Source organism: Kogia breviceps, chromosome 5 (assembly GCF_026419965.1).
Source record: "Kogia breviceps isolate mKogBre1 chromosome 5, mKogBre1 haplotype 1, whole genome shotgun sequence".
NCBI lineage: Eukaryota > Metazoa > Chordata > Mammalia > Artiodactyla > Physeteridae > Kogia > Kogia breviceps.
This window is the reverse complement of record NC_081314.1, coordinates 139,299,362-139,320,218: the sequence shown is the minus strand read 5'-3', so window position 1 is coordinate 139,320,218 and position 20,857 is coordinate 139,299,362. Positions and strand designations below refer to the sequence as shown.

The 20,857-nt window shown below is 48.9% G+C and overlaps 2 protein-coding genes across 7 annotated transcripts in view; one reads left to right on the top strand and one right to left on the bottom strand.

Moving 5' to 3' along the window:
* The window catches only part of RCAN1 (regulator of calcineurin 1), a 95,937-nt gene extending 87,680 nt beyond the window's left edge, over nt 1–8,257 (top strand). For both annotated transcript variants that reach the window (XM_059064470.2, XM_059064471.2), the window contains exons 2-4: nt 2,129–2,302; nt 4,157–4,316; nt 6,516–8,257. In XM_059064470.2, the coding sequence (XP_058920453.1) occupies nt 2,129–2,302; nt 4,157–4,316; nt 6,516–6,688 (507 nt within the window). In that variant the 3' untranslated portion in view covers nt 6,689–8,257. The remainder of the gene's footprint in view (nt 1–2,128; nt 2,303–4,156; nt 4,317–6,515) is intronic.
* The window catches only part of SMIM11 (small integral membrane protein 11), a 110,001-nt gene continuing 97,387 nt past the window's right edge, over nt 8,244–20,857 (bottom strand). Inside the window, exons 5-8 of one of the 5 annotated variants that reach the window (XR_010840842.1) lie at nt 12,735–13,582; nt 12,470–12,541; nt 8,711–9,748; nt 8,244–8,471 (exon numbers count right to left, since the gene is read on the bottom strand). The gene's annotated coding sequence lies outside the window, so the exon portion shown is untranslated. The remainder of the gene's footprint in view (nt 8,472–8,710; nt 9,749–12,469; nt 12,542–12,734; nt 13,583–20,857) is intronic. The other 4 variants (XR_010840844.1, XR_010840847.1, XR_010840843.1 and 1 more) reach the window with 4 other exon arrangements.

Sequence of the window (20,857 nt, the reverse complement as noted above, 5' to 3'; positions counted from 1 at the left end):
TTTGATTAAAATGTAAGATTTTCATCAGTAGCTACGAAGCTATCTAATTGATCTCTAACAATATTATGTATGAATGAATTCTGTATGTTCTGTTTGGGGGGCGCTGATCATGTAATACCTTTATACCCAAAGCCCTACTGAGACATCGGAAGGTTTCTTTCTTTCTTTCTTTCTTTTAAATCAGATTTAACTCCATAACTGTGTACAATGCTTGCAAGCCGGGACTGTAGTTTTTGAACTAGATATTAGAGCATGTTCTACGTGTAAAAGTACGACAAAGTCTACGTATTTAATGTTAGCCTTATATGAGTAAAATCACTGATTTACTTAATTAAGTAGAGATGCCATCCAATAACTATAATCACTAGGTATTGGTTATTAGAACAAATAAGATTATTTTATAAGAGAATACTAATAGCATAATAGCAATATGAAATTAACAAGATAGCGTGGGTTCTCTTGGGTGCTGGTCCTAAGCCCTGACTTGTATTCTAAAAATATTCAGCAAAGTCATCTCTCTTAAATTATGAGTGATAACTTTAAAACTAAGCAGTTGGTCACAGTGCCTATGGATGAGGTTGTGTGAAATTCCAGATCTGCGCAGACACCCTTACGCCCCAGACTTGCCCGCGCTTGGGAGGGGTGGAGAACAAGTCACGCACAGCCAGATGAAATCGCAGCTTAAACATCTGCTGTGCATTCTTTCTCATTCTTTGCCTCTGCAACACCCCTCGTGGGAAAGTCACAGACATTTCCATCAACTAAAGAGAAGCCGGGGAATTCGAAGAGAGGACGGTTGTGAGCTGTTTCTACTCCTCCTGAGCCGCCTGCCTGGTGGAGACACCAGCCAAAAGGGAATGCAGGACCTGCCCACAGCCCTGCCCTGTGGACCAGGCACCGACCTGCAGGAAGGCCCATCCCCTCCCCCACCTTCTAGCCCTGAATATCCTCGAAGATGTTCTCCCTTCTTGTTGGGAATCCTCTCTCCCCTCCGCAGAAGCACCGTGCTCTGCATAGGTCTCCAGGGTACTTGTGGGTTCCAGGGCCTCCTCTTCTCACCAGTCACCTGGGTGGAGGGCGCGCTGCCCCATCTGGGCTCTCGCCATCTGCCCTCCCACCCCCATCTGCGTCTCACCACCCTCACAGTTTAGTCTGAAAAAAGATTCGGGAAGCTCGGTGACAAAAAGTCCCTGCATAAGCTTCCTGGAAGTTTCAAGGCTGTCCATCACCTCCCTCATTGGTCAGAAAGGTTGCAGTGGCCTCCCAGGTCCCCCCCCAAGGGCACCCGCACTCAGGACCCGGCCCGGGGTTGGTCCCTAGAGCTTTTCCCAGTAGCTGGTGAACGCTCTCCTGAATCTAGGCTTTGAGTCCTTGAACTTGGGCATTTCAATTCTAAGAGCTCATGCTGTTTCATAGTGTTCACTAGTTCTTTTAACACTAGAGCTAGATCTGTACATATATTAAAGCCAGCGTGCAGAAGTGGGTTCATTGGCAGAATGTTAATTTTTGAAACCAGTACGATTTTAGAGAGTTAAAAAGTAACACATTGAATGGGAAAATTATAATGGGAATTTTTTTAAAAACTGCTTCCTTTACATTAAGAAATGCAAGCCTTTTCATTAACTTCCTTGGTTACCAATTCAATAATAATTTTTTTTTTTGAAATTAGCTCCGGTGCTTTTAAGTCCAAAAGCAATATTTGATGGACAAAGCAATGCCCTGAGCTAAGTGGTAGGATTGGAGTTCACTAGATTGGGGAAGGTCACCCGACAACAGGGTCTGGCAGGCCACAAGAGTGACAAATGACCAAATGAAAACGTTCCTTCTACTTTAAAAAGAATGTTTCCGTGACTGTAAGAAGTGTTGAAGTATTTTGGTAATTGTTCAGCTGATTAAATGAATTTAGTAAATCGTACATTCTTACTTTTGTATAAAATCACGTATATTAAATTAAAAGGGCAGAATCTCCCCAGAGGAGAAAGGTAGGTTCTCTTGTCTTCTCTAAGAAAAAAGTTGGAAGTTCTTGACATGATTAATAATTTGGTTCCTCCATAAGAAATGTAATGAAGTCATCCGGTCAAAGGTCATATGCAGGTAAATTTCAACTCCTTTTATTTTTATTTTTCAGGCCAAATTTGAATCCCTCTTTAGGACATATGACAAAGATATCACCTTTCAGTATTTTAAGAGCTTCAAACGAGTCAGAATAAACTTCAGCAACCCATTATCTGCAGCAGATGCCAGACTCCAGCTACATAAGACTGAATTTCTTGGAAAGGAAATGAAATTATATTTTGCTCAGGTGAATCGAGTTCATTGACACCCATCCTTCTCCCTCCTCCCTCCCACCCTTAAAAGTAGCTTAGACATCCATTACGTATAGGTTGATCTAAAACTCCAAGAAATCATCTTGAGAAGGGCAAAATTCATACTCGAAATTTTTCATGTCACCTATTTTAAGAAGACATCAGGGTGTATTTGAAAGTGCCCTCAGAGATGAATGACCCTCTTGGGTTGAGTGATGAGGGGAGAAAGAGAGCCTTTCCTGACTCAGGAAGGTGGAGGACCGCAGGGTCGTGAGCGTGGCTACCCTTGACGCCCCCCCCCCCCCCCCCCCCCCCCCGCTCCCCGGACCAGAGCAGTTCGGCTCTGCGCTGGGTCCCCGCAGCCCGCCCACTCCTGGAGAGCTGGTATCTGCAAGCTGGTCCTGCACATCAGCACGGGGCTGCCAGACCTGGCCTGCAAGGAAAAATATGGGTTCACCAGGCAGGTGGTAAATGCTAAGAAATACTCCTGGTAAGCGGGGGTCCCTGCCCCAGGGGACTCCCGGGAGCTGTGCGGTGGGTTTGCTGTTTCTCCTGCATCACCTTCCTGCCTACCCCAGCAACTGCTTTCTAGGCAGCTCACAAAGTTCCATTTGATGATGTTACCGGAGTCTAACAGCTTGGCAGGGGGAAGGGCAGGGGCTCTTCGGATGCTGCTCGCTGGTGAAAGAGACCCCCACTGGGCCCCTGAGTTCCCCTTGCCAGTACGGGAGCAGAGCCTGTAGAGGGGCTTCCCGACCTTGCGCGAAGGCGAACTTGCCCTTCCAGGGTAAATGAGAGCCGGGATGCCCTGCCCCCTGGTGGTAAGTGCGAGGCGCAGGCTTCAACCTTGGGTCTTTAGGAGCAAACTCCCTTCTACGTTTGGTGGGGTTCCATATAAGTAATTACTTGGTCTCTCCACGACTTTTTCTGGTTTATTAAAGTAACTGCATATTCATTGTGAATTTTTTTTTTGGGGGGGGAGATACTAAAGAACTAGGAAAATCCAAACTGGTAAGATTTTGATGTAAGATCTCTCCAAACAGCCCTCTCTCTAATCACTGGTATAATTTTTAAGCCCAAACTAGGATCTTGGTCATTGTTCTTTATCATTATTGTTTTAAATATGTATCCTGGAAGGTAGATGTATTTTTCCTTCCTCACTTTTGGCGTCTGATTCAGAGCCCCAGAGGGAGGGAAGCCTGAGAGCATGGTGGAAAGGAGTCCTGGGTCATCTGAGAGATGTCGCTTAGCCTTTGGAGCTTCTGTGATATGCTGTGATGCCACCGTAATACGAGGACCTGGAAGCAATTGATGCTGAGATCCCTCTTGACCTCAGGGACAGTGCTTTACTTTTCCCGTGTATACTAAAATTATCTCTGTACATTTTCTTCTTTTTTTTTTTTTTTTTTTTTTTGTGGTACGCGGGCCTCTCACTGTTGTGGCCTCTCCCGTTGCGGAGCACAGGCTCCGGACGCGCAGGCTCAGCGGCCATGGCTCACGGGCCCAGCCGCTCCGCGGCACGTGGGATCCTCCCGGACCGGGGCACGAACCCGCGTCCCCCGCATCGGCAGGCGGACTCTCAACCACTGCGCCACCAGGGAAGCCCTCTCTGTATATTTTCTATCAGTCTAGTGCAAGCATACGTACTTGCAGTCCCGGTGCCTGTGAGTCCCTGTCCTGCGAGGGGCCCTTAGGAACCGTATTGCGATTCATCCTTGGGCTGCACCGGTTCAGCTGTCTGGACGTGGGTTTGTCCTTCACACCTGTCTTCCGTAGGCTGCCATTAAGTGCTATTGCTGCTTCAGTTCTTCCCCCGAGGAACACCCACCTGCATTTATCTCTCTCCTCAGACTTTACACATAGGAAGTTCCCACCTGGCTCCACCAAACCCAGACAAGCAGTTTCTGATCTCTCCTCCTGCCTCGCCGCCGGTCGGTTGGAAACAAGTGGAAGACGCCACTCCCGTCATAAATTATGACCTTTTATACGCTATCTCCAAGCTGGGGCCAGGTAAGCAGTGCCGTCGGGTGGAGAGATGGTGGTCGAGGCACAGAGCCTCGTCTGCAGCGGGAGTGGCCACGCCCCCGCTGCTCTTTGCACTTCTCACGTGATCAGTGCCGGTGTGTGTTGCGAATTGTCTCCATTTGCTTTCTTCGGAATCCGAGTAACCCGTGCCCCGGGGTGGGAGCGTGCACGCCTGCCTCTGACTTCATCCCTTAGGAAAGCGTGCAAGCTGGTCCAGGGGACTGAGTACCCTGACCCCTCTGGGCCGCATCACGTGAATCCATCCCCTCACCCACTGAGCACAGCCGGTGTGAGGGACTCAAGACCCGGCCTCACATCCTGTTGCTCCAAGTAGGGTTGAGTGATTGGATTTTGGAAAGGGAAAACAGACTTTCCCCGCTTTTAGACATTTCATTTTTAGTCAAGGTAATTTCATCCATTGATCCGCTTCTCCCCAGACTTTTTGAATGTGTGAGGGAACAGAGACCCATAGATCATAGTGGAGAAAGAGCCCCAGTCTTTCTCAAAGCCCAATAGGGAGGGGTGCTCTCCTACTGAGCTTGTCAGGGAAAGAAGAGGTTCCGGTCCTCAGAAGGGACAAAGGTGTGAGCATTTAGGAAGAAAGGTACTCTGGCCTCAGGCTTCTCATCCAGAAAATGGGTTATCACCGGGTGGAGTAGTAAATGAGCTCATCGTGTGAAAAGCACTTCATATAGTGCCTAGCTTATCGGCAGTGCTCAAAACATGTTTTCTGGAAACAGTAAAATGTTGGAGGTTCCTGTCCTACCTGATAGGGTTTGGGTGAGCTGGTAGGTGCAAACGGGGGTCTTGGGGTAAAGAGGTTTGAGCCCCCCTTCTGCCCTACTCGTGGAGCAAATGCAATCAACGCTGAGGCCCTCAGCTTTCTCCTTGACCAGAAATCTGATGTTCCTCTGAGGGGACGGTTTTATTTTCTTGGACCATCAGCAGTTTCACGTGGAAAAGATTACATGTCTGTAAACATCGCTGTGACGGAAGTTCCCCCTGTGGTAGAAAGCAAGAATCACATTACTCACTGCTCATCGTGGCGTGAAGGTCAAGATGGAAGTGGCCAGCGCTCCTCCTGGCAGCTCCAGGCCAAGGTGTATTAGGAAGCAGAGGGTTGAAACCTCCTGGGATGCTAGAGAAGGGAGGAAGGCGGCGTCCACCTGGGGAGAGGTGTCCAACTGCTCCAGAGGCAGGAAGCGCTGCTAGTGGAACATTCTTCACACTCTAGAACCCACCACTTCTTTACAGACGGCTTGTTTGAGAGACCCTTCTGGAAAGTAGCCATAAGAAGATCAATTTGTCCTTAGTTTACTTAGGGCTTATGACCTTGAATAGTCTCTCTTTCAACAGTGGAAAGATTGCAGAGGTTTTGCAAATATGATCCTGTCCCCATGCTTTCTGGATTGTGACTCCTCAGCAGGTGGATAGGGGTTTGTAGAGGGGGTCGTGACCAACATTTTGAGTGATCTCTTTGGCCCTCCACCTTCATTCCCGCCTACCCCGAGAATGCCGAGGCTCTCTGCCCCTTTCCGGTGCAGTTACAATGGCATTCCGGACTCACGTGTGGGGTAGAGAAGAGGCAACACCTTTGTTATGAGTAAAAGCGTCTGGACGGAAGCTGATAAAATTCAGGCTGACGTAGAACAGCAGGACACTCCTGGTTCTAGGGGTTGAGAGTTGCGTGAAGGAGGATATGGTGCGGTCAAGAATGTTTTCTGAGCACCTGTTTCAACCAGCACACCTGTGCAGGGTGGTGCAGGGCCCGCCCGTGCCTCCTGTCCCTATCGTGGGCTCAAGAGGTCCTCCCCTAACGCCTTTATTCATGCCCCGTCTCCTCCTGAACGGCTGCTCCCCGCACCGCACCGGGGAAGCCCTCTGGACAGCTTAGCGGGCCTGGTGAACATGCTATAAGTGTAATTAAAAAAACACACCCCTTCCATCCCTTCCACATGCCTGGACTCAGAGTGTCCGGTTGAAAGCCGAGTCATGTACGGGGGTGAGATATAGACTATGAGCCCCCAAAGAAGCACCAGTCCAGCGTGTGGCTTGCCTGTGGCCCTCGGTCCCCGTCGGGTGCCCACGGAAGCCTGGCCGAGCTTCTGTGCACATCCGTTGGCTCTTGCCGTTTGACCCTCGGGTCCTTGCCTGAGTTGCCCTGCGGTTATTCTCTTTCCCTAGGGGAAAAGTATGAATTGCACGCGGCAACCGACACCACGCCGAGCGTGGTCGTCCACGTGTGTGAGAGCGACCAGGAGGACAAGGAGGAAGAGGAGGTGGGAAGGACGAAGAGACCCAAACCCAAAATTATCCAGACCAGGAGGCCGGCGTACTCGCCCGTCCACTTCAGCTGAACCGGCGCCCGGACGAAGAAGGAATCTTTTACTGTGGAAGTGGCCGGTCACCACCCTGGAGGTGGCAGCCTGTGATCGCTGCGGCAGAAAGTCCATGTTGCCCAGAAGAGAATCGAGGCTTTTTGTCTTCTGGTTCTAACGCTGTGCATCAGTCGGTGTTCATGGCTCCTGGGAATGTCCCGAGCCAATCACTTGAGTTTGGGGTGATCGCACGAGGACCTCTGGGAACATCTCGAGAAAACCAATCACGCTAGTGTTTTGTACTTGTTCTTTTCTGGTAGGTTCTGTTTTTGCCAGGGGTAGATTGATCCAGGGAGAGCCTTCTGTTTCTAAGCAGCCTACAAGGTAGACTGTCTCTCCCAGTAGGAAAAGGCACCACGTGAAGCCGTAAGGTGTCTGGTGCAGAAAGGGTGTGAGGACAGCAATGCAATGTGGAAAGTGTAGCGTCTCATTTTCCCCCCTCACGTTCTAATGTTTGTGCATGTGTATTACTGATTTCCAGAACTAACCTTTGGTCGTATATAGAGGTATGCCATTGTTGTTTTACATCTTTGGGGAAGATAGGAAAGCATTTGCAAAATCTGTCACCTTTCCAGATTCAATGACTGTCTTTGCCAACGGCACACACGGGGATTCTACCGGTAACACACCCACTCTGCATCCTATCTGATGCGACCTAGAACTTGTGCTTTTGCAAAAGAAGTCGATCTGAAATCCCTACGTAGCGTTTCGCTTCTAAAACTCAGAAAATAGCAGTTTCACTGCCAGCTTTTAGTGGGTGAGAAATTTTTAGTTTAGATGTTTCAGGTCAGACAATAAATGAGTTTCATTTATTTCTTTTACGTGGTGGTTTATATACATGAGTCATAGCCAAAACCCTTTTTGGGGGGAACTACCAGTTGAGATCATTGATTTTTTTTTTTTAACCCCACTGAAACATCAAGATAAACTTGTAAATAAAGCTGATTGCATATATTCATACCTGTGTGCCCTTGGGTGAGAAATACGGCCGTGGAAGACTGGTGTAAGATGTATTAACCTCCCTGTGAATTGTATGTTATAGAAAACGCCTTTCAACTATTTGACAGGACCTGAATTCAAAGCATGTGAAGTGGACAGTAGATGTGTGGTGGTATGAGAAGGATGCAGTGCCTTTCCCCATTCGTTCCTGACGGAATTGTCATACTAGCTTACATGTTTGTAATTTTTTTCTAGTTGTCATGTGTGTGTCTGGTCAATAGGTATTCTATTTTGGCCTTACAATACCATAACAAGGTTTGTCCTTTTGAAATACCTAATGCCAAGTAACAATGCATGCTTTGGAAATGTGGAAGATGGTTTTCTTTAAGAAGCAAAGGTATGTGGCTGTTCATATCAAGACAGTGACTGAATGTTCTCAAAACCCTGTTTACAGTACTTGGTGGGGGGTCGGGACAGATGAGGGAGAGACCATTGCATAGCTGTTCAAGTGTCCCTAGTTAAGTGCTTTTAAACTGGAGAGGCTAACCTCAGATATTTTTTTTAACTGCAATCTATAATAAATCGACACAATATGCTCTTTACGGAAAAGTTACCTGTCTGTCATTTTATTTCTAATTGTCAACCCGTGCACCCTTTGAATTCTGCAGTCTCAGAAGGTGTCATTTTATTTCTAATTGTCAACCTGTGCGCCCTTTGAATTCTGCAGTCTCCGAAGGACACATCCCTTCATCAGGTTGAGTTTGGAAACTCCCAGATCCTTGCTGTGATCCACAGAGGATCAGCCACACTAAGGCTGCATCACCTAGGAAAGGGGAAAATGGAGAAAACTGAGATCAGAAGTCTGAGTATTTCCTTTGTCCAGGGCGAGGATACTCTGATGAAAACCCTTTTCGCCAGCAGATCCCCTAAACGACAGTCTTTCTGATTGTTAATTTAAGGAGTTTTCTTTCCTGTTAGAAAAGATGCCCATGGAAGATACTAAGTTACAAAGGCCAGTGGTGTTCAGAAAATCTGTCTGTAAGCCTCCTCTTTGAATCTCACCTGGAACTCTTATTACAAATGGTGGTGAGCTCTTGGCCGGCCCTCAAAGGCCTCAACAACCCCATGTTTATTTGCCGAACCAGAGCAAATGGTGTTAATCTGCATCGAGATGAGCATCAGGCATTTTTCCATGAAAATTCACTTGCTCCTCTGTTTTCCTGGTACAAGCAGCATTCTGTCATTCCCCAACAGCATCTGCAGATTTTAAATAAATACACGTTTGAGGTTTAGACATGTTGGAAAATCCACGTTTCCACCAGATTGGTTGAATCTGCTTGTTGAGGAGATTCACTAATTAACCACGGGGGTGGGGGGAAGGGCTGTTACTTGTCATCATGTTGAATAACTAGGAGCCCCTGCAGAGCAGAACTGAATTGGGAAGTGTGCTGGTCCAGGATCCTGTTTCATAAATAACCCTGGAGGGAGTTCCCTGGCGGCCTCTAGTGGTTAGGATTCTGCGCTTTCACTGCCGGGGCCCAGGTTCGATCCCTGGTGGGGAAACTGAGATCCCACAAGCCACAGGATGTGGCAAAACAAAACATAACATTAATAACCCTGGAATAAAGTCGAATTGTGTTGTCAGTTAAGGCAGATTGCCAACAGTTCCCCTTACACAACCGGAGAAACACAGGTGGCTGGCCCCACTGCTTGGGAAGCCGTCAGACCCCAGAGTAGAAATCACAAGTCAACAAACAGCCTCTCTCCTGATGGACGATGTCTCATGAGTGGTTCTGTGGCAGCTACAGCCTCACCTGAGATTCCAAAGCCAGTAATGCGCACAGTCTGGTTACCTGGCAGATGATTACGAAGGGCCCCAAATCACGCACGTGACCAGGACTCGAGCATCTCTCTAGCCCTGCTAGCGAGAGGAGAATGCAAAACGACAGACGCAAAACAGGCAGAATCACGTGGGACGCATCCTTTGCCATTGATTGGATGGGTTCCTTAAAGAGATTTTCATAGACTATATCTCTCACCTGCTGATAAGTAGCTTGGAGCCATCCATCCAAGAATAGAAAATCAGCCCCTCAATGTATGCTAAATCCAAGCAAAGGGAGGTAAATGATGAGAGAAGTATAACATTTCGTGCAGCTATTAATACTCGGGCTATAAACATTGACTTGCAGTCAGCAAGCATTTAGGATTTTTCACGTCCAGAATCTTGTGAGAATTAGTGCCCGCAGGAGATTTGGGTTTTTGGAGAGCTTTCATTTTAGGTGAAATTGTACAGAACTCACTACCAACTAAATAGATTTTCTCAACTATTCATTGCAAAGGATTAAATATACTATACAGACATGTAATGACCAAAAGTGAATCGGCAGTTGGGGTATGTCCTCTTTTACAGCATTTAAAGAATCCTGTGGAATATTTGCATTAAATGCCTATCAAGGAAAGTTCATCTAAAGGTCAACAATTCAGATGGAAATTACATAAATAATTTACCTTAAAATTATCTGAGAAGAAGGTAGAATATAATAAGAAATACATTTTTTTCTTCTCCAATTCTCGTGTCTTCTGATTCTAAAGTAGGACATGTAGGGAAATTTTTTTCAAGTATGCCGCCACGCTTGGCAATCTTTAATTCACATCTGAAGTTCGCACTCTCGTGACTCACCAAAAGTTACATGGCAGTCAGGTAGATGGATTTTATTCTCACATACCTCACTTTCTTCAGCACGCCCTCCCGCTGTTCGTGAAAGGTCATTTTAATCATGACTACGTTTATGAAAGCCAGAGAAGATTATTTGGAAGTGACTGAGATGCGGTGCCCACGTGCACTGTTTCTCCTTCTTTCAAGATTCTGATTAGGGATCTGATGACCATTCTACACAGAGACTGCCAGCCAAGCCGCGCAGAGCTCGCTGTAGTAGCCCCTGCTCACGGCTGTATCTTTCAAGGCTATCAAGAACACCCCTCTGGCTGACATTCATGCTCTGGTCATGTGGAATTTGCAGTGTTTCTAACTCACTCTGTTCTCTCTTCCCTGTGCTCCACTGAGCATGTTCCCTAAAACATTATCTCAGCGCCCCAGCCCCGCCTGGGCTAACTCCGCAATGATGTGTATACCATGAGAAACGTCCCCTGTCTGCCCTACTCCCCTCTGTCTGAATCACTAGCAGCTACCACTGTGCCCAGCCTGCAGTGCTCAATAACTATTCCTGAAATAATTAGCCGGCTCATTGATATTTGTCCTACGTCTCCACCATTAATGTCTCTTCCCCTGAGGATCCCTCCCAGCTACTCCTGCCGCGTCACCCACTGTGCCCCATACTTCCCTGTTGTAGTATGTATTGCCTTTTTAGCATAATTGTTAAATTGTCTGTCTTCCCTGTTAGAACATAAATCAAGTGGAGATGGGATTCCCGGTGGCCTTTGGCTCAGAGCAGACATTCAACAAAAGTTGGATGGATGGACAGGTGGGTGGGTGAATTGGTAGATGAATGGAATGGATGTATGGATGGATGGACAGACGGATGGATGGACGGATGGATGGATGGATGGATGGATGGATAGGTGGGTGGGTGGGGGATGGATGGGTGGATGCAGATTTCAGAGGATGAAGAGTGAAAAGGTCACTGAGAAAAAATAGAAAAATAATAAGGCATGTTTCTCTCTCCTTCGTCAGTAGAGCCAATAATCAGCTCGGTGCTTTAATTCAACAAAATGCCAGGCTGCTAGAGCAAAAAGAATGAAAGAAAAAGAAAAGGAGACATAATTGTGTTGGAGTAACGCAATAGATGAGAAAAGAAAAAAACTCTGCTTTAAAATTTTTCTTTTCAGAACAGATTGATTGGCTAGAGGATGAGTGACTGGAAAGGAGCATCATGGCCTTTTTCAGAATGATGGAAATGTTCTGTATCTTGATGGAGCAACACAGAAATAACAGCAGTAACAACAACACCGTAGTAGTAAAACAGGTTTATACATTTGTCCAAAACTGATCAACCTGCATACTTAAAATGTGTGCATTTTGTTTTATTTAAAGTATGCCTCCATAAAGTTGATTTATTTCTAAAATCAGGACAAAGGAAAAAAATTTAAATCTTAGACAATGGACAAAAGTTGGAGGAAGGTCTTAATTCTCACTCTATCCTTGTAAAAACATTTTTCAAGTGTATAATGCTTTCATAACATTCTTAGAACACAGTATTATACAGCAAGGCAAAGCAGCTTCCCAAGTTAGAGTGTGAGCCTTCTGATCAAGCTGTTCTAGAAGACCTTGATATGTCCATGACAATCTGTTACCTTTAAAAAGTAACTTGGGTCATATTTCTCTCCCTACAGTTTAATATAGGATTATTAAACTAATTTTTCATATGTTCAGAACCAACCAATTACTACTTCAAGAATATATTCATCCATGGGATTTTGCTGGGGGCGCAGTGGTTAAGAATCCGCCTGCCAGTGCAGGGGACACGGGTTCAATCCCTGGTCTGGGAAGATCCCACATGCCGCGGAGCAACTAAGCCCGTGCGCCACAACGACTGAGCCTGTGCTCTAGAGCCCGCGAGCCACAACTACTGAGCCCAGGTGCCACAACTACTGAAGCCCGCGTGCCTAGAGCCCGTGCTCCGCAACAAGAGAAGCCACCGCCATGAGAAGCCCGCGCGTCTCAACAAAGAGGAGCCCCCGCTCGCCACAACTAGAGAAAGCCCGCGCGCAGCAACGAAGACCCAACGTAGCCAAAAATAAATAAATAAATAAGAATATATACATCCACACGTAATCAGTGGTAAATGAAATTCATTTTATCACCTCTTTAATGGCAAGCCACACTCTTCATCAGACCTCGGGCAGCAGTGACATCCTGTACCAGGAAAAATACATCTGCAATGACACATTTGAAATGAATGAATTATTAGAAAAAGAAACAAACAAAACCGCACTATGTTTCTACAGGGTCAGTTTTATTTCTAAAGCTTCTAAAACATTTTTCCTGCAAATTATACAAAATGTGCATCATTCCTTTTCTTATAGAAATAAAAATTTAAGCACCATGAATGCTGCCAAAATGACTCACAGAAGCTATAGAAGAGCCTCAACAACCATCATAAATAGTGGCTTATATCAGATCTGCATGTTCACGCCTTCCAAAGCTAATATTCTTATGTGGTTTTATTATAGGACAAGTTGCCAGGTAACTTCTTTTAACTGAGTTAACTTGAATTCATGCTTTTTATAAGGTAAAATTATTCCCAGCTTTAGTTTTTGGTATTTGTGGCAGATCTTTGGTGAGCAGAGGTACTAATAAGTAGGTATGGAGCAGATTCCACACAGTCCTGCGAGATCCAGGAGACAGACAGAGAGGAAAAGGGGGCTTAAAAAACCACAGCAAGATGTGACCTGTTTTCATTCGGTATCTGGCTGCCAATCTACCGTTTCCCTAAACCTAACTGTGCAATGTTCAGCCCCCCGAGCTGCTTCCACTTGGAATCAGTTACTTCAAGTTTTCTCTGCTGAATTTCATCAATGATTTGTCTTCGTGTTTTGTTGAGAGCTGCTCTGTTCCAGATTCCTGATGGATGTAACCCTCGCAGTGCTTGTGGCTTCACCAAAACAGGTGTCACTCTCCTCCCTGAAGTTACTCAATATCTCTGACCGAGTCTGCCGGCATCACCTATTGAGAAGTTATCCTCTGCACCGATGTTTTTCTTTTCTTTTTTTCCTCTTTTTACCCCTGTAGGCTCATCAGGAAAACAATGGGAAGAGTTTCCCCTTCCAAAGTGTTGAACCAGGATAGTGTACTTCTAAGACTGGGCTTCATTCGCCTCCAGATGAGGTCAGCAAGATCTCCTTGGACCCTGGTGTCTGGGGCTCCCCTCTCTGAAAGATCAAGGTCTTCCTGGTGGGTAGTCAAGCTTCCAATGTCTAAGAAAAGAGACAGAGTGAAGAATCTGTGCTCAGAGCTGGGAGGTTCGGGCTGGGGTGGGAGAAACAGAAGGCAGGGCTATAAAAGGAGAGAGCTGACCTCGGAAGAGATGGACTTATCTTTGTGAGGGTTTCAGGACCAAGTGTGAAGCCAGACTTGGCATATGGCTCGAGTCAATGGCATCTCCCACCAAGGATCCTCTTCTTGGCCTGGGTCTTACAGGCCTGAGCAAGGACCAGAGGCAGCCCCCATCAGTCAAGGACCGGGCCCTCCATGGTGGGAGGCTCAGGAGGCAGAGCGCCAGGCTCCCTGTGTTCACAGAAAGAGCCCCCTACGTTGACCTCCACTGAACTGCTGGCCAATCTCAGGAGGCGAGTTCCCCAGGAAATTTCATTTTATCCTGTGCTCGGGATGTTTGGTTTTTTGTTTGTTTTTATGTTGCTTTTCGTTTAGACAAAATGTGCCCGAGTCCAGAATTTCTTTTGTATCTTAATTTCCACCCAGGACCCTTAGGCCTGTCTCTCCTCCTATGTTCCTCGCCCCCATCAGTGGCAACACCGTTCACTCAGCTCAGCCGAGAAACCCTTTGTCTCACTCTCCTCTCCAGCCCATTAGCAAGTGTTCTCCCCTCTGTCTTCAAACTACATCCAGAATCTCCCTCCTTCAGGTCACCTGGCCCTCCGAGGTCTCTGCCCTGGGGCGCTGCAGAGCTTCCTGTGTGGTCACCTGCTCTGCCCCCCGCCCCTTCTGGTCACTTGTCCACAGAACCAGAGGGACCCTTGTTACAGTTCATCAGAGCCCACCGTGCCCTTGCTCACTGCCCCCTCACCCCCACATCATGACGTTCTGTGTGATGGGCTGGACGGTGGACCCCAAAGATATCCAGGTTCTAATCCCTGGGACCTGTGGATGTGACCTTACAGGAACTTTGCAGGTGTGATTAAGATAAAGATTTCGATATGGGGAGATCATCCTGGTGGCCCCATGTGTAATCACAAGAGTCCTTACAAGAGAGAAGCAGAGACAGATCTGATGACAGAAAAGAGATCTGAAGATGCTACACTGTTGGCTCTGAAGATGGAGGAACGGACCATGATCGAAGAGATGCAAGAAATGCAGCTCTTGAAGCTGGAATAGGCAAGAGAAAGGATTCTCCCCCAGAGCCTCCGGGGGCACATGGCTCTGCCCACACCTTGATTTCAGCCCAGTGCAACTGATTTTTGATCTCGGCCCCCAGAACTTAAGGAGAGTAAATGCTATCTATGTTAAGCTACATACAGTGTGTGTGGTAATTGGTTATAGCAGGAGTAGGAAGCTAATACATCCCCCCGCTCCCCGAATTAGAATTTAAAATCCTTACCGGGCTTTGAGGCCCTCTTCCTCCAGGCCTTTGTTCTTCTTCTCCAACCTCCCTGTCTACACTCTCTCCCTGGCTCAGCACTGGCTAGTTACACCAACATGCTAAACACATACCCCCCACACCCTGTATTCAAGTTTGCCAAAGATACTCATTACCATGAAGTCCCCGGGACAAGACTGAAAGGAGTGCGGATGGTGATTCTCAGGCCTTTGCCTTGGGCCCCAAATACCAGAAACTACTGGATTTCGTATCCAGAAGAAAATGACACCCTAGACCGATGTTGCCGGACACCCAGGGCAGGAGATGAATCATACTGGCCCTGCCTGGTTATGCCACGTGAGCTAGGCAGCAGGTGAGCCCCCGAGCCAGCGATGGAAAACACGAATTACCAAAAATTCAGAGTACTTTCTGGAAATGAAGTTTCCTCCCCAGGAAGCAAGGTGTTTGGACCTTGACTGGGATGCACTATTGGCATGCTCCAAGGATGGTGGTCGCAAGAAGGTACTGACCTACAGATGTCTTTAAGGGCTTAAGGGGACATTCCCAGTCCTAATGCCCGGTCTTGGGTGATTGCGGCCAAGATCTCAAGGCCTCCAAAGTAAGGGTTTGGGCGGCCAAGAACAGGAGCTATACAAGGTCATATATGGTGACGGGCTGCCCCCCTGATCCCTAGGGCCCTAGACTCAGGCCACGTGGCAAGGTCACCTTGAGGGACGTGCTTTGTTCCGAGCCCAGCCCGAGTGAGTCTGAGCCCCACTCCCAGCCTCTTCCAACTGCAGAAGCTGATGGAGACCTGGCGGAGGAAAAGGGGAGGGGAAGGTGGGGTAGAATACAGGATGGTCATGGCTCCTGGCAAGGCCTGCCTGCAGCGGCTCGTTGCTGGCCCGCAGATCTCAGGGCCTTACCTGCAGGCCTGTGGAAGCTGGCGGCCAGGGCCCGGGGACCCTGTTCTACCGCCAAAAAGACAAGCCGCTCGGCCTGTCGTGAAGGACCCAGAAAACTGTGACCTGGAGCTCAGCCAGTGGAGCTGTGCTGAGGGGGAAGAGATCAGAAAGAGTGCCTGAGACGGCCCCAATGAGAAGAACCTACGATGCAAACACTGCAGTGTGGCTGGGAGGGGGCCTCCAGACACAAAAAAGGGACAGGAGGAGGCAGCGCAGGCCCCTCTTCCATCAGGGACCACCCGCTACACTCTGCATCCTCGCCGCCGCCGCCAGACCACGGGCAGAGGCGGAGGCGTGCTCATCCGCCAGCAGGGACCTGGCCATGGAAGCCCCCTGGCCTTGCACTGTCACCCCGCTGCGGCAGGGCTAACTCCCCTGCAGAGACGCAGGCTGGGAGGGAGGAGACCTCAGGCCTAGGCACGGCCCGCCTCCTCCTGGGAAGGAGAGCCGGGCATCCAGGAAGAGGCGCATGGGCTTGGGATGCGGCTGAGCTCGTGCCTGCTGGGACCGCCCGCCAGCCCAGGCCGGCAGCGCCCCCTGCTGCCCTTACTGAGCTGTACACACTGGGGAGCACGGGGGAGGGAGATGCAGCCGCGAGTGGGGGGCGGAAGGTCTGAGGTGGAGGCTGACCAGGAGGATGGGAGGTGAGGCAGAGAGGTGACCTGGGCAGGCAAGGGCGCTCAGCAGGAGGCCATCCCTGCTCTGATGAGACAGTTCCATTGTCCCCAGAGCTTAGCAGAAGTCCCGCTGAGGCCGTGCTCCCTGGGGGTAGAAAGGATGCGATTGGTGAGAATGCAGCTGTGAATTGGGGTCCAGGGGTTGTGGTTGGTGGACTGGCGAGGTGGACCCCCAAGATTCCCACCGCCACCCCTGGGGAACAAGCCCCTCCCTTGGGTGTGGCCAGGCCCTGTGACGGTGACGGGCTATCACCCCCATGATGATATCACCTTATATGGGAAAAGGGACTTCGCAGTTAGAACGCAGTACCCGACTCAGCTGACGTGTGTGTGTGTGTGTGTGTGTGTGTGTGTGTGTGTGTGTGTGTGCGCGCGCGCGCACGCGCGCGCGCAGTACGTGGGCCTCTCACTGTTGTGGCCTCTCCTGTTGTGGAGCACAGGCTCCGGACGCACAGGCTCAGTAGTTGTGGCTCACGGGCCCAGCCGCTCCGCGGCACGTGGGATCTTCCCGGACCAGGGCACGAACCTGCGTCCCCTGCAATGGCAGGCAGACTCTCAACCACTGAGCCACCAGGGAAGCCCGACTCAGTTGACTTTGAGTTAATCCAAAGGAAGATGCTCCCGGGTGGGCCTGACCTAATCAGGCGAGTCCTGAAAGGAGAGCAGGGCAGTAGCAGGGCTCTCTTGCTAGCCGGGAAGAGGCAAGCTCTGAGAGGAGGGCCGTGTGCCAGGCACCTGGGGGCAGCTTCTAGAAGCTGAGAGCAGTCCCTGGCCAACAGCCAGCTAGAAAAGGGGATGTCAGTTCTACAGCTGCAAGGAAATGACTTCTGCTAACAACTGCGTGAGCTTGGAAGAGGACTCCAAGCCTCAGGTGAGATTGCAGCCCTGGCTGACACCTTGACCCCAAGGGGGTCTCACCTGGGGAAAGACCCTGAACAGAGCACGCAGCCGTCACACACCTGGATTCCCGACCCGTCGAAGCTGTGAAATGATAGATGAAGTTCTTGGAGGCTTCCAAGTTGGTGGTAATTCGTTGAGCAGTGATAGAAAACTAATACAGAGGTGTAAGGTGTAACCAGAAGGGAGGTGTGGTATATTCACGGGGCCAGACTCGCAGCGCCGCATGGCCTGTCCAAGGCCAGCTCGTCCGGGGCAGCCTGTGTGGCCCTGTGAGCGGTCAGCCCCCCAGTGAACCTGATCTCTCCTCGGGCCCTCCCTTTACTGCATGCTGCAGGCCATGTGGACTCAAACGCTGATCTCTCCTCTCCCCTTGAATGCGGCGTTTATAAATATATTTTAATAGTTACACTAAGCTCTTTCCTAAGTAATTGTGCAACAAAATACAGCTTTGAATTTGGGTGGGTTTTTGTTTTTGTTTTTTTTTCAAGGATACAATACTCTTAGTACAAAGCATTGTTATAAAATGTGCAAAGTAAGGTTACTATGATTTTAAAAGTCAGGCGCCCCATGATTATCGGAACAAGTGGAAGAGTAGAGGCCCAGATAATGCCGCACGTAGAGCACTGCACCGTTGCCCTAGTTCACTCAAGGCTCGCTCAGTAAGTATTTATTCAGCATCCAGATGTGCCAGGCCTTGCTGGCAGATCTGGAGATGAGGTGATGGAGACCAACACAGAGCCCACTCTCACAGAGCTTAGTAAGAGGAACTAGACCATCAACATGCAAATAAATAAATTAAATAACTTCAGATAGTGACAGAGGCCATGAAGACGATAAACAAGATGCATTCATTTCCTATGGCCGCTGGTAGCAAATGACCACAAATGAAGGGCCTTGAAACCACATACATTTATTCTCTTACAGTTCTAGAAATCAGATTTCTAAAATCAAGGTGTCCTCGGGGCTGCATTCGTTCCGGAGGCTCTAGGGGAGAATCCTCGCCTTTTTTAGCTTCCAGGAGCCACCTGTGTTCCTTGGCTCGTGACCCCTTTCTTGCACACCAAGCCTTTGCCTCTGTCATCTGTTTTAATCACCTCCCCTTCACCCTCTTCATGAAGGAGGGATTCCTACCCCAGGGTTATGGGGATGGATGAACACGCCACACTCGACACAGGACAGATGTGATAAAAAGCAGTTTATGAGTCACACACACTCACAGCCCGGGAGAGGGGGATGCTGCCTATACCATGCGGCGGCACATGGGGGCTACACTCAGAACAGAGTGAACAAGCAGGACGGTGGAAGGCAGGCTCTGCAGTGACAAGAGGGTGGGGTGGCCCCTGGTTCCCACGGGAGGATGTGACCGGCTTGTCCGAGTAATTCTACCAGCCGGGAGGGAACAGAAACCCACTACTCAGGCGTAAGCAGGAACTGAGCCCGATCTGTTTGATAAGGGGTGGGGGGCGGGGGCTGGGTGTTTAGCTGGTGGACCTTATCCACAGGAACAGAGTGGGGAGGGAAACTTGCTGTTGGGCCACAAGAGGGCCTCCAATTTCACCAGATGTCAAGACCACATGATCTCGAGTCTCATTTTATGTCTTACACCATGTGGTCACATCTATTGTCAGGAAGTGGTGAGTCAAAATTTCAAGCTGTGTTAGTCTGACTCCAGAGCTGTGGTTCTAACCACTTCGCTGCCCGTCCCTCTGGCACCGTGAGCCGTGGCAGCCAGTGTGCAAAGATGGCCCCCAAGGAGCCACACCTGCCAGCATCAGTGCCCTGGTGACGCCTGCTCCCACACCGAGTCTGCATGGCCTCTAAGGCTTGACTAAACCAATAGAACATGCTGAAAGTGACACTGTGCCTGCTCTGATCCTCAGAGGGCTTGGCAGCCAGCTGCTGTGTAAGAAGTCCAACTGCCTCTTGTGGAGAGAGGCCGCACGGAGAGACCCTAGAGGGTAAGACCCCCTCCGTGGAGACAAAGGCCACAAGGGGGAGCACCAAGATGGCAGAGAAATCTTGGAATGTTTTAGCAAAATCGAGCCCTCAGAGACTGTACTGCTAGCCAACCTCATGGAGCAGAAGAGCTGCCAGCTCACACCAATCCACAGCCCAGGGTGAGAGAATACAATGGTGGTGCTTTTAAGTCACTAAGTTTGGGGGTGATTTTTTACTTCTACATAATTTAAATTCCAGTTTATATCTTCTCTTAGCTGACTTTATATCAGTAGCATGAGTGAAGCATAAATACTTCAGACCAGTGCTACAGTAAGGAATATGACCTAATTCTCTCTGTGTGAGAACACTTGGGTGAATATACTCGTATATCAATAAAAAAAGGGTGAAGAAGGACTTCTGGCTGTATTGCATTTTTTATCATATATATTCACTTCTATGGATAGTTTTATAAAGGTGTCCAGTGACTGCTTATCCACTCTTTGCATATTTCCTGTGTTTTAAAAAACACATTCTGTCCTAATGTTTGATTATTCTGAAGCCTTTCAAGAGAGAGTTACCTCATAGATGTCCTTCCAGAAAACACCAAATCGTGAGTTAAGCCGATTAGCTAACCTAGACCTGAGGCGATGAGTTAGGCTTTTGTAGGCCTCCGAAGAAAGATGGCCTGTGATTCTAGATGGAGCTGTCATCGTGCAGTCCCTGGTCTGAAAGCCGGAGTAAGTGTCTCTAAATTGTTTCAGATGCAAAGCTGCTGGTCATCGGTGGCCCTCTCACCTCCTACATGGTTTGCGATGCAGAGGAGTTTTAAGGCCAAGCATTGTATTAAACGGAATAGGACCTACTCCCAGTCTCCTCTCATCACCGACTCAGGTCCTCTCATGGGCAGGGGAGAGCCTGGAATACGCTACCCTTGCCCCATCATTTAATGCCCCCAAGAAAGATATTCGAGGCTGAGCTGCTGCTGTGTGTGTATGTCTCGCACCATCAGAGATGTGCTTTCCTTCTTTCAGAAAGAAGTCTTGACGTGCTAATGTGGACCAGGCCCTTGTTCCCTGCACGCTTTTCCACCCAGCCCCCTCTCAGGAGCTCCAGGATTGCCTACCCGGCAGGGCTCATTGATTTCCCATCCGCGTTTCCAGATCTCAGCTCTGTCCACCCAGTGACTCAAGCTAGGGCCACGGAAGGCGGCCTCGTCTCCTTATCCCCGACTTCAGTCACGTTTGCAAGTCCCGGCCCCTCTCTGTTCTATCTTTAGGATGTGGCCCCTGTGTTCCCACCCCCTCGGACCCTCACCCCTTCTCACTTTATTATAGGCAAAGCCTCGCCCATCCATTCTCCACCCAACAAACAGCTTGAGTGAGCTTTCTAACACGTATGTCTGATCCTCATACCTCCTTCATCTTCATCCTAAAGTCCAAACTCAGTCCCCCAAGG